General features: G+C 41.3%; 1 protein-coding gene across 1 annotated transcript in view; it reads right to left on the minus strand.

The window, feature by feature from the left end:
* Positions 1–13,430, minus strand: part of PCSK2 (proprotein convertase subtilisin/kexin type 2) — a 101,783-nt gene that overhangs the window by 18,116 nt on the left and 70,237 nt on the right. Inside the window, exons 6-8 of the mRNA XM_030448334.1 lie at positions 13,137–13,213; positions 6,569–6,657; positions 3,994–4,169 (exon numbers count right to left, since the gene is read on the minus strand). Coding sequence (XP_030304194.1) covers positions 3,994–4,169; positions 6,569–6,657; positions 13,137–13,213 — 342 coding nt within the window. The remainder of the gene's footprint in view (positions 1–3,993; positions 4,170–6,568; positions 6,658–13,136; positions 13,214–13,430) is intronic.

The raw sequence follows: 13,430 nt of genomic DNA on the forward strand, positions 1-13,430 counted from the left end.
AAGACCACAAACCTTTTCACCCTAGACCCCATAACCTGCTGCTGACTACAGATGTGGCTCAGAGAGCACCTAGAGGCCAGATAATAAAACCTCATTAAGGATATCCCGAACTTTGCTCCTGGAAAGTATGTTTAGAGATACATAGCAGATGAAACACATTCTCCGGATCTTTCACAAGACAGAAGAACATTTGTCCATAAGCCTGTTCTGGACTCTCCTAATGGCTATTTAACTCTGGTGCAGTCTAGCACAGTCTCCTGTCACACGGGACAGCCAGTGTCAGGTGCCTCAAAGCCAAGGGCAAATGCAAGACCTCATTAGGCAGATACTGGATATTTACAAGTTTCAGCCTGGTCTTCAAATAAGAGAATTGAGAAGTTCTATTAAGTCCTTTCCAGTTATGCCCCAAACGTGTTTTCTAGTAGCTGGAATCTGCAGTAGGGAAGACTTTTTGCCTGTGTCCAACCAGTGCTGCTAATTGCCAAACTGCCTGTGGGTGTTTGTGTGTACAAAACTCTTTCAATCCCCATTCTCAAGTGCCTGCTAATTCAGCCATGAGCTCGTTTACCTTTTCAGTGCAATGACCACTGTTTAGTGGCCCAGTCACACTACTGACTGCTGCTCCTGAACAGAAGTCACTGCACTTAAAATTAGTTGTACAGTCTCTTAATAACAAAACGCAGCTTGGGTCCCCTTCTCAATACCTTCTGATTACAGGTACTATGCTGACACCAGTTTCAGGCACACACCATCCCCTCCATGTTCAGCTTTAGAAATGCAGTTAGTAAAAGAGCCCATAAAGGATATATTCTGCCATCCTTAGTTATGGTCTTTTACCACTACATTCATTACCACTACATACATTCATTCTATTTACCTTACAGCAAACAGCACACCTAAGTGAAGGTATGATTCAGACAGAGAGCAAGAATTAGCCAAACAAATGCCATGAATGGGAAATGGAAGAGGACAGGTAAGATATCAGCCTTAGCCCACCTGGTTATGGCTGCAAGCCATAAAAGCTGACATAGAAACAAGAAGTCTCACAGTTTCTGCAGTTTTCATCCTCTCATGGTTATCAGGTGACTAGTTACACGTCATATCCCAGCAGTTTTGGGATCTCTTGTCAGCAAGTTCCTCCTTGAACTGGGTTCCCAAGTGTGGCGGCAACAAGGTAAATGTTACCTGTGTTTGTTAACTCAATTAACTGCATTTTTTTCCATAAGAATTTTGTATCACTCCCATGTAGTGAAATGAGGCAACCAGGTGCCACTAATTGCCAGGGAGTGAGCATGAGCTCCTTTTATTGACCCCCTGGTCCTGCTCATGCGCAGTGGGGGCCCACCCTAATTAGGCACAGGTGGGCTTGACACAAGCTCATGCTCACTCCCTGGCAATTAGTGGCACCTGGTTGCCTCATTTCACTACACTCCCACATATTGTTTATACCTTATTGCATTAGAAATAGGGATATTGATTGTGCTCTGTGCAAAAGATCTTACATTCCTTCTAGGAAAGGAAAGTATTGCTTCTAGTTTAATAACACATTTTTATTCTCAGCATGTTGCTTCCTCACTGCCAGTATTTCAGCTTCATCACTAATTCATGAACCATCACTGGTGAGATATACTGAGAAAAAGAAATCCTACATTTATTTGCCTCTTCATTTATAGAAAATGCTTTTCTCTTTAATAAGAGGGAGCTTTATACTGAAAAATTATCATTAATCAGATTTAGATTTGTACAGTCAATAAAGAATTTGATACATATATTATTGACCTAAACTAGATAAAAGGGTATTATATCAAAGGCTTGTTAGTCTTCCTTTACATGTAAGAATGTCTGTAGTAGATTTTTCAAACCACCATGAAGATTCCCCAGCATCCACTGACATCTTGAAACAACTTCAGAAAATATGGCTCTCTGTGAAAATAAATCAGAACAAATGATACCCAAAAAAACCTTCTATGACAGAAAATATAATAATAAGGGTAAACAATGCAAAGGGAGTTATTTGAGGTGGAGCTGTCTCTCCTTTCCTACATGTATTGCCAGGAGACAGCTGGGACACTTCCACTATAAAATTAAGTGTTTTCCCTGGACAACAATATCTTTCTTATGCAGAAATCCACTCTTACCCTTTCTACTCTCTAATTCTTTAATGGCTGTTTGACTGAACTGGTTTCCTGACACAGGCTCTCCTGTTCATCTTATGCTTTCTGATAAGGAACAGCAACAATAATCCTTCCCATAGTGCAGCTCAGCATCACCATTCTCTCTTAACAAGCATTCAACCCAGGGCTCCTTCTGGCCTTAATATTGCAAACTATTTCTTCAAGAAAATTTCAAACTTCTTTTGAAGGGAAGGAATAAAAAAAGTAATATGCATGGCACTCCTGAGTATGAGACTATGACCAGACAAGAGAACGGAAGAGAACAATTCCTTCTCCTATACTTAACATTCAAAGAGAAGGTTAACTTCAGCATAAATGCATAAACTAAAGCATGCAATGATATGATAGCAAGTTAATTGAAAGATCTTTTAAATACCAAACTGCAGAAAAAGAGTACTTCAAATTAAAATCTGCTTCTCTTGAGAGGGTAAAATACTTCTATTTAGTTTAGCTTGCACTCCCCTGCCAGGGTTATTAAGTGCCTCTTCTGTTATTTTTAGATGAGTTCTGCATGGGAGGAGAATAACACAAAAATTACATGGGAATTCTTCTGTATTCACAATTTATCACTGCTCCAGACAACATCAGTGGAAGATCAACTATCCATTAACTAAGACATCAAGGCCTTCCTAAAAATATATCAACTGTGTCAAATACCTAAGAAAGACTCTTCTCAAGACAGAATTTTTTAAGAGGATCCTTATGGAAACTCTAGACCAATGAACAAAAAGCATGAAAAGAAGCACAGCTTGGGTAAGATGGCTTCACAGTGATTTTGAAGTTGTCAGAGATCTGTCAGTTTTATACTATAAAACTCGGCAGACTCAGGAGAAATTTGTGACAAGTCTTCCTGTGTTTTTCCATTAGCACATTGCTAATTTGATGGGCAACAGCATGAAGATGACTTTGTTTGTTATTGGAAAAACATCTGAGGCTCAGGATTTGAGAAAACTTTAGATTCTTCATGACCTACCACAGCAGTAGATTTAATTATGGCACAAAACAAGGTAAACTCAATGTGCTGCTCACAGTAAGGTGGTGAAGAGTGGGAGAAATTGGCACAAAGAAGAGGAAAAAATAATTTGGATGGAAAAAACAAGTAATTGTGGATCTCTGTGCAAGACCACTTCAAATGTTCTGAGGAATTTCAGATTTTTTCACTACAGAAACCCATCAAGAGATGGAGACAGTGACAAGCAAGGTTGGTTTGTTTGTTTTGAACTTTTTTCTTTTCCTTTTTCAGTTGTGGCACAGATTTTACCCAACCTTCTAACAGACTTCCGGATGACATTAAATGTATTTAACAAAGACCACAGACGGTTCGTAGAAGTAAGTGGAAAGGTAGGAATAAACACGGAGGCTCCTTTGACTGGGCAATAATAATTATTTTGTGGACATATGAACAGTTGATTCCATCAGAGCTATAACAATGATCATATATGAGTGACCTGAAAGGCACTACACATCCAAAATTATAATTAAACTGTAGCACACCAAATGTGATGTCAGTAATACAGCTGGCATGTTTCAACCTGGACCAGGTTCTTCCACTTTGACTGTAATGGCATACGAAAAGCATATTTAAAGTGACTAAAAACACGTTTCCATGCACGAGAGCACAGTATCCTGAGACTATACAATAAAAGCAATGCCACAGTATTTCAGTGGACCTTGGAATATGCTGAAAGCTGGGACAGCTTATACAATTGTGTTGTGCAACATCTGTAGCAGGACCATGTATTCCCAGGTCCCTAGTTTCAGCATGAGTGTGTACATATCATTCTGCCCCAGTACCCAGATTATTTAATAAGACTGTTACCTTGTTCACACCATCTGCCATCGCTTGCAGTGTCAGCTCTCTAGGTCCATCCACAGTCTTCCCATTATCAGTTGGTCCCCAGCTGGCACTGTATATATCTATGACTTGAGGCATATGACTGATAGAGGAAGCCTCAATAATGTCTGTCATAAAAGGCTGGTCAAGCATTCGAATACCTGTAGATTTAATCACCATAAACATGAATTATGCACTACCCAGCACAAGATGAAAGACAAGTCTCCCAGTTACAGGTATTTTAATTCACTGCCAGTTTCACCCACTCAGCAACCCTGCACTCACCATTCACACCTCACCAGGATGTGCTTATCCAACAGGATGGTAGCACTTAAACATCCAGCCGCAGCTATGCAGCGTGGCCCAGAAAGAAAACACTTCCTTCTTAGCTTTCTAATTACAGTTCTTTCCACCTACTATTTGAAAGCACTTTTAAAACAGCAGTATTCAGCAATCTTAAATTTCATAACATTTAAACAACTTCAACAGTATTTAAATAGTATTTTGTAACAACTAGGGAAAAAGGATTAATTCCCCCCACCTCTAGTTTATACTCAGCGATGAGCTGACACTTAAATAGTTTTTCAAGCTATTTTTTCTGTTTAATTTGGTTCTCCAGAATTTAATCAGAAAAACAACAATTTTCTGGAAAAATATCACTGTGTCAACATGCAGATGCAATTTGGAGAAAAAAAAAGAGCAATCTAAAAGCTGTTTCCTTTAACCCATACAGCACTAGAAATCAAGTTAGAGTTTAAACAATACAATTCCAGGACATGCCAGCTTCATAAAACCTCAAAGTGTTGGCCCAAAGCAAGCCAGAGAATGTGACAGCAGTGTAAGTCCTCGCATGCATCATGCCCAACACCCTCAACTGTATTATTAGTATAACTACAAATTCAGGCTGGTGGCTTAAAAATCAAATGCCCAATGTGAGGCTCGAAGTAGTAGTATAAACTTCAAATAGAAACCAGAGCAAAGCTGCATAGTCTTGATTTGCTAATTCAGGTTAGAAATTATGAATTCAGAAATTAGAAATTATGAAGGTTCTGTGAGTGAAAAAACCCATCCGCATACTTGTAAAATGCAGATCTGCACTGAAACCAGGGAATTAATTATTGACCCTGGGGAGGTGGAGGAACATCAGGAGGAGCCAAGTTTGATTTTATGGCAAGAAAGCAAAGTGCACACGAAGTACAAGAAGCAAAACACGCGATGCCCCAGATCTTTGGCTACCAACTTCTTATTCTACCTGCACACATGGACTCTGCACCACACCAGGAGCAGATCCCCAGCCCCAGGGAACCTCCTCATTCCCAGTGACCACACGGTGGTGCTACAGGTGCGTGCTGTCCCCAGGCAGGAGGGGCTGACACTTCCAAAAATCTGGGGATTTTACTACAAAGGCGATAAGGAAGATTATTTGTAGGCCATCAGAAAAGTACTTCACCTCTTGAATTTTAAGCAATAATCTGGAATTTGCAGTTATACTAATTATACAAATGAGGCTTGCCCAAAATCCCATGCCTCAATAAGCACTTATCACTCAAATGTAAATACGAAATCATCCATCTCTGGATGTTACTGCTCCTGAAAAAAGGGGACATGCACTAAACCTGTCTGGCCAGCTACTAATTCTCAGTGAGATCTCTTCAAGAAATGGTTTAGCAAACATTGCTTGGTGTCCTTCTACAGAGGAGACTCAGCTTTCAGTCATGCAGGTGATAGGTAAAACGTAGCCTTCTTCAGACTCTTGTGATGCTGTGTACACACACACGGGGAACCATACCCAGGAAGCAATGGGTGCACCCACACTGGAATTTTAGTGTGGACTGAGGAATGAAATAAAAGTCATAATCATGTATCTCTGTTTGCTCTGTCCTGGTTCTTGTCATGGAACAGTCTTAAAATGGGAAAACTGGATGTCTTTAAACTAAATTTACATATGCTGTCCATGACACTAGCTCACTCCAATCCCTGTGTTCTGCCAGTACAGACAGGAGCTACTCAGAGGTAAAAAACACCCAAAACACCTCAGGTGCAAATGCTGGGTGCTTGGCACAACCCACTTCATTTGGTGAATCTGCTCCTACCACTCTGCATCACTTGTTAAAACAGAGAAAACCAATGACTGCAGAGATGTGCAGCACTGCAGGGCCTGCCCTGCAGCAGCCCCAAGAATAAGAGCAGCATGAAATTTGCCTTTTAAGTGGAGCAAGAATTTATATTTCATCTCCTGCAAAATGAGATTTGTCCAAAATGATTCTGTGACAATGGAAGAAAGAAGCCTTGAAAATCAGCAAACAAACAAGAGTTGGCATAAGAAGGAGCCGAGCTGTTCTTCTGCAATGTTATTAAAGAGGCTGTGTCAGGTCCTGAACTGAAAAGGTGAAGCTGTGGGACACACTCTTCTCCCTGGCTACTGTGAAAAGTAATAAACACGCGGCCCAGTGCCAATCTGCAGTCCTGTCTTGGACAATCACTGCTCCCTGTGACTGCAGAAGTTCTGCCTCAGGCACAGTTGATTGAAGACCATTTACATCTTGAATTGCTACCATACCTGCCACCTTAGAGTTGTAGGCAACTCCCACGCCGCAGATGTTGTTGTTGGCAGCAGCAGACACCTCTCCTGCACACCTCGTCCCGTGGCTGCAAAAGGGAAGGCAGACACCACGTGAAACCCACTTAATGTATGTGCTGAAATGAGCTGGATAACCAGGATCTTGGTTTTGCCTCAGAGTCAGATCTCAGCGCTTTTGAGGAAAACCATTCTATGCCGAACTGTTGAGTGCCCCACTTGGAAACTTGGATGAGCTCGATCCTTCTTGAAGTGGGAGATGATCAACTTCCCCTCTGCAGTAGGAGCGAAGATTCCTCTGAGGTTAACATGCCTACTTACACTTCATTTATCTGTGAAGTTATTGAGACCTTTTCTTTTTAACTGTCCAGCAGGTTCTCCCTTGTTACCAACTATTAGTCAATAGAAACAGGCCCCTGATAGACCAGTGTAGCAATAAGATCAATATTAAATCCTTATTTTTGAGATTCGACAGTGCAACACCCATTATTTTGAACCCCACAGAACAAAGTCTCATTGCCTTCTTGCTGTCCAAACACGTGTCAGAAGCACAACCCTGCCCACAGAAGAAGTGCCATGGAAAGACGTGGGTGCAATATCAAGCTGGAGTGGCAGAAAGGAGCCACACAGCTCACTGCACCCCTCATAGTCAGAGCTGTGACCTGTTTGGCCAGGCCCAAAGCTGGCCAAACCCAAGGCACTTGAATCCCTCTGCCCCAGTGCCAAGTTCCAAGAAGGGCTGACAGGGTGCCTCCAGCTGTCAGCTCATGAAGCTGCTGCCTGCTCAAATTGGATCTGCCTCTTCCCTGACACAGAGGTCCAGGTTTGGGCTGACACATGCTTATTGCAAGAACACTTGGTGCCTCTGAAGTGCTTTACAGCTCTTAACTGGCAGTGGCTCTGAGGCAGCCTCGAAGGAAGGCAGATTGCATTTTCTTCTCTCCTAATCCATCACAGAAAATAAACCATAGAGAAAATAAATATGGATAATATAATCTAGTTTTAAAAAAAAATCACACAACAGCAGCAGAGAAGCTAGTGAAACCTGTGCTGCTGTCAGATTTTTTTTAAGTTGAAGATGTATAATCAATACAAATCCATCGTACTGCTCACATCAATCCACTCTGTGCATTAAAACTGGCATTGCTCCGAATGCATGCCAAGAATTTGTGCAATTAGCAGTGCTGTTTTATAAAGGCTATACTGAACACCAGACGAACCATCTCAGGAGGCATCAGAATTGCTTTGTTTTAATGATTATTTTTTCTCTCTCTTTCTCTTTAAGCCCCTCTGGGAAAGGTGGCTGTTATATTAATAAAGGGGTGAGAAGCAACACGTATTTGAAGAATGTATTTTTAAAGGCAGCTCCATGAAAGACTGGCCTCAAATATACACAGTGTATTGATTGTGAAAGGGTCTCATGGAAGTTCCTTTTTCAAAGGGAACAGAGAGGAGAGTGATAGAGATTTTTTATTCAGCTGTTGGAAATACTTCTTTCAACATTCAAGCAGGTTTTCTCTCATGACCTTGGTCAAGAAAGTGTGAAAAAAATACATTGTTGCTAAGCATTCCTTATCTAGTCACCTGTGGGCTAGCTACAAGCCACAGAGCAGAATAAATGGCTTTGTTAAAAAGTTGTCTTGAATGAGGCTGGGGTGCAAAAAATTTATGACATGGCAAAGTCAGCTCTTTCTCTCAGAGGGAAAAACTGTATTTAGGATGTTTCTGGTGAAAAAACTTTATCAGAAGGTCCTTTCCCTGACCTCGCCTCCCCCATGTCCTAGCCCACATGATGGAGACAGCAGAGACCTGTTCCAGCAGCTCAGGCTTTAGATTCCATGCTGCTGACTGAAGAAAAATCACATGTGAGTTAGTGCAAATGCAACTGGTTGAATTATTAATGGCAGACTTTTCCAATTTAGCCCTATGTGCTGTTCATGTATCATTGATAAATCCATTGTGGTTTCTATGATGTGACCTGTGCCATAGACACAAATCACAGCTTTTTCTCTCAAACATTCACCTCTTCCCTACTTTTTCAATGTTTAAAACAAGGAGATAGAAAATAATTGAGAATGTTTTCGCCCATTTATACGCTACTTTAAAGTTAAACCATATAGTGGCATGCAGAGCAAGTTTCCCGTAAACATTATATAAATGTTAACATTTTACATGAACATCTGGAAAACCTATGGTAGGAGAGGGTGATTCAATTGAAAGTCAGTTTTGTCTTCAGCTGGTTTAAATAACATCTGTACTAGAAATGAAAATTTCACTCTGCTTTTTCCTCCAAACTATTTCTGTTTCTATAACTCACTGCCAATGTTTCTGTGCATGACCTTTTATTGATGCGTTTTTTAAGAGAGTCAGAGGTAGCACGTATTTTCTTCTTTGTCTGTTCCTTTTCATCTGCTTTGAAATGCTTCTGCAGACAGCAAAGGGCAGGATTCATCCTTCCTAACTGCCCAGGAGACAGCTATGCAATGCAACTAGCTCTCTAGCTGGGACAATCTGCCTGTCTTGACCACTTTTGTTGCTTGCACTGGGCAGCAATTAAATATGCAAAGCTCAGACGGACACTTTTGTGGGTCAAACATCACCCCCTTTTTACTCACATGACATGGTCGCCTTCTGAGCATGAATGTTTGCCCATGGGAAAGCATCGTCCTCTTTTGGGGAAGGTGCAACTGCCTGCATCCAAACACAGCAAGGACCAGCAGCAGTGCTGTAGCTCCTCCACAACTCCTGTGTTCTAACACTGCAGGTGGAAAGAGCTGCTAAATCTGTTCATACAAATTCTCAGTTATGATGTTGTTTCCACTGTATTGATTGAAAGATGAGAAATAGGGGAGCAGGTGTTTTCCTGTATATGATTGCTGTCTGGAAAGCAGGGGGAGTGCTTTCCTTGACTCAATGATATTTTGTTTGGATCCATAATAAGTAAAGGATATTTTTACCTGTGAAGAAGATGGGTTTCCAAGGGAGTGAAAAATTTTTTTCATACGGATCTTATCTGGATGGGAGTGTATACAGAATACAAAGGCTACAGGGGTGGAAATAATTAATGGTTATTTATATCACGGCAGAAATTAATAATCTCAGCACTGTGAGATGCAGAGCCCTGAGCTGTGCCTTTTGCATGCTCACAACAAGAAATCAGAGGGTGCACAAAAAGGCCAAGCTGCCTCTGACTCCTATGGATACCTTTGCAGTGCACAATATGATACATGCCAAGGCCCCAAACATGGTTCAGGAGGAGTGGGTGTTAAAAATTACAGGCAATTCTCAAAGCAGTGCTTAAAAACCATGAAGTGCCATGGTACTGCCTCTGCTTTTGGGAACAGGGCTTGGTTCAGGTTCCTTAAGTGCTCCCACTGCTCTTCAGCCTCAGTCACAGCCCTGCCCCATGTTGCACCCCATGTCCTGCTTGGTCCCAAAGCTGTGGGTCTGAACACAGTTAAACAGTCAGTATGGTAAGCATAGGAATAAATCCCTTGGCTGCCCAATCACCTGTGTGCCTCTCTCCATGTAACAACAGCAGAACAACCTGACTGCAAATCCCTGCCTGAGGCATCAAACTATTTCCTTCCAAAGCCCACCCTGCTTGGTTTCATAGGCCTGTGGCTGTTACATGGTAAGGCCAAAGTGCTTCCAGAAGCCTTAAAAAAGCATGAAGTGGAAGAAGAATCTGTGCTTACAGGCAGAACAGCTGTGATTACTGAAATACTCCATGCAAAAACCTCTCCCTTTTTCTCTTAAAGTCTAATGACACTTTGCACATGCAGCTGGCAACCTACAAAAACCCCTTGGTTCATCTCCTTAAAAACCAGTGCTCTGCTTCTTGTTCACAAATACCTTGCATTGCTCACATAGAAATGTATAGAAAAAAGTGATATTACACTATTTTGAGGCTGATCCTTCTGCATGCATAAAATTCAATGGGAGATACATCACTAACAGCAAACTGGGCAAAATGAAGCCTTCATTGCAGGCTTTTCTGAATGGCCTGTCTGCTTGTGTAACTACTCTGTATTCAGACATGCACCTTTGCAGCTACACATAAGGATACACAGACTGTCATAGGCAGACAGCTGTAAACTCCCAGTGACAATAATTCAGGAGTCAGCAGTTATGACAACAGCTTCTATCTCAGCTTGATTAACAGTATAGCCCACAAATATGCAGAGAAATCTATAAATCACAGCTACTCTGGAACAGCTGGACATGCTGCGTTGGTTTGCATTTAGCCTGGAGAAAACACAAAATTTGGCATCTTGTGCAGGCAGGAAAAAGATGCATTACTGAATGTATTGCTCCTGGGACCTACCTTGCAAGGCAAAAGATTCTCTATCTCACCAAAGAAATCTCAAAGTACATGACAAAGATTACTATACTTTCTAGGTATAATTTTTTTTTTCTGGAAAGAATAACGAAGGCAACCAGCAAAGCAATTTCTTCACTGTCTTTCTCCTCCTGACGTGCTGCTTTTAGCTCCCCATCCCCACAAGAAAGGAAACTGGAAAAAGCGTTGTACTTTTCTGACAACATGAATCGTATTTTCAAGAATTCCAGACTGGGTCACAGATGACCATGCTGCTCATCCTTAATGATTTACTTGGGTGCCTGAAGTTAGCCAGAGGAACCTGGGACCAGAGACCATAACCTTGCTACATCCAGAATGACCAAGGCTCATTTTAAATTACTTTAGGAGGTAACTCTGTCTCCAGGGCCACCTTGCAGACCACATGAGGACTGCAAACTCTGCCTCACTATAAAATACTTGGTAGCAGCACAATCAGTGTTAATGGGGCTTAGCAAAACACACTTAGTTTTATGAAGTTCCACACTGAAAATGACATAAGCCACCATTACCCACCAAAGCTAAATTTAATTTTCCTCAGCACTGCTCCAGAGCTAAGTGGTATCTTTCTCCTACAAAGATCCTTTGCATATGTAAAGCGAGAAAGGCATCAGACCTTCACAAATTAGAGCCTTAGTGTTTCTCTGACTTTCTATTCACTAATTGGATTCATACTAGCTTAGAAGTGTCAGCTGTCCTTTCCTAAAATGAAGGAGAAATTTTATTGGCATCTTGCTTTGGCTGAAAAACAGCAGGACTACAGAGAAGAGCATCACAGTTTCTGAATATTTTTGATCTGTTCCAGGAAGCCCATGTCTGGGCTGGAAGCACAGCTGGTTCACATCTTTGTTGTGGCACTCTGACAGAATTTAAAACTGATTTATTTAGAATTAAAAAAAAAACATACAAAACTCAGACACCATCCATACACCCATACAAAGTTGTAGATGAAAACCACATCAAATAGGCCGAAAATATTTTGATAAGCACTAAGACTGAGCCCTGAAACCTTTAGAAGTTTTTGAATCCTCAGTGTTGCTGCTATGTAAATGCTTGCAACATCTGTTACATTTGCATTTAGAAGACTTCTGGAAATGTCACTGACAATGTTCTGAAGTATTTTTTACAGGTTTACAGATCCTGGGTGTAAGTCACAGAGCCAGAGATGATGGATGCAGAGATCATCAGGTAATAAACAAACACACCAAATGGGTGTGCCTTGGACTGTGCACTCTGGACTATGTTAATCTTGCAAGGGGAGGTTAGATTGACAGAGCAGGCATTTTCATGGGACAGATGCAGCATCCAGAGCACAGAGGGTTTTTCAAAAACTGTTGTCACACATTTCTGTTCCATTCTAACAAAATATGAGTTTTGAGAAATAAAAAAGGCTACACTTCCTAAAATATGAAGCTTTTTCTTTTGTGTCATTGTTATTTATACCTTGAGAATCAGACCTTCCCCTGTTGTTACCTGGCTAAGTTCAGAACATGCTGAAGGAGGAGGAGGTCTTGGGCATAACACAGGAGACATAACACAAGAACAGCTGCACTGTTGATTCCAGGTTTATAAACACAATAGAATAGGTCCCCAGTCAGTTCAGGTGGACTTTAATTCCTCCAGCAGCCAGAAATCTTAAAAAGAGCCCTGAAGTGCTATCCCATCTACACTAACTTCAAATCATAATAAAAAGACAAATGAGTCAGAACTTGTATAAGATTTAATTGTTTTTCAACTGGTCATTCCACACCATGCTGCTTTTCTGCCTTCTTAGTCTATAAAAAGCCTTTTTTGTCTCCAGCTTACTCTTTTTAAAATTTGCTAGCAGTGATAATGCCACAGACACAGTAGATGGGGAAACCAGTCAAAACTGAATTAAGCATATACAGATTTGGGCTATAACATCCTAAGACAGCTGAGAGAAAATGGTATGTGGCTGTCACCCATTCCAAACAACTTACACATACTCTTCTGAAGCAGAAATTCCATTTACAAACCATAAAATGGTTGTTTAGCATTGTTTAGAGGCCACCTAAAGTCTGAAGCGACCTCTAATTTTCAAGCAGCATTGAGACTGCAACTTCTGTTTTGGAAACCAATGAATTAAGCAGAAAACACATTCCACAAATCTCAGCCAACACTTTCTTAAGCAAACCAAAATGAAGAGCAGGCTGACCAAAACCCATTTACCTGTTAAACCAGTCATCTGTGTAGCGGGGATAGGGGTAAGGATCATTACTGCTGAAGTCATAGCTGGCTTTGGCATTCTGCAAAACACAAAAAGAGGTTCAGTCAGTCAGCAGAAAACCAGAAAACAGACGTGCAGGCCAAAGTGTAACACAAACCGAGGGGAAGATGTGAAGTTAAAATACTCTGCCCTCTTTGTTCCTTGGTCCCTTTTGTGCTGTGCCTTTTGCCACACCAGCAAGCCTGGGGAAAGATGATATCTGGGGTGCAAAGCCTCCTGTGGACCATTTGTATTCC

Source organism: Calypte anna, chromosome 3, assembly GCF_003957555.1.
Source record: "Calypte anna isolate BGI_N300 chromosome 3, bCalAnn1_v1.p, whole genome shotgun sequence".
NCBI classification, from domain to species: domain Eukaryota; kingdom Metazoa; phylum Chordata; class Aves; order Apodiformes; family Trochilidae; genus Calypte; species Calypte anna.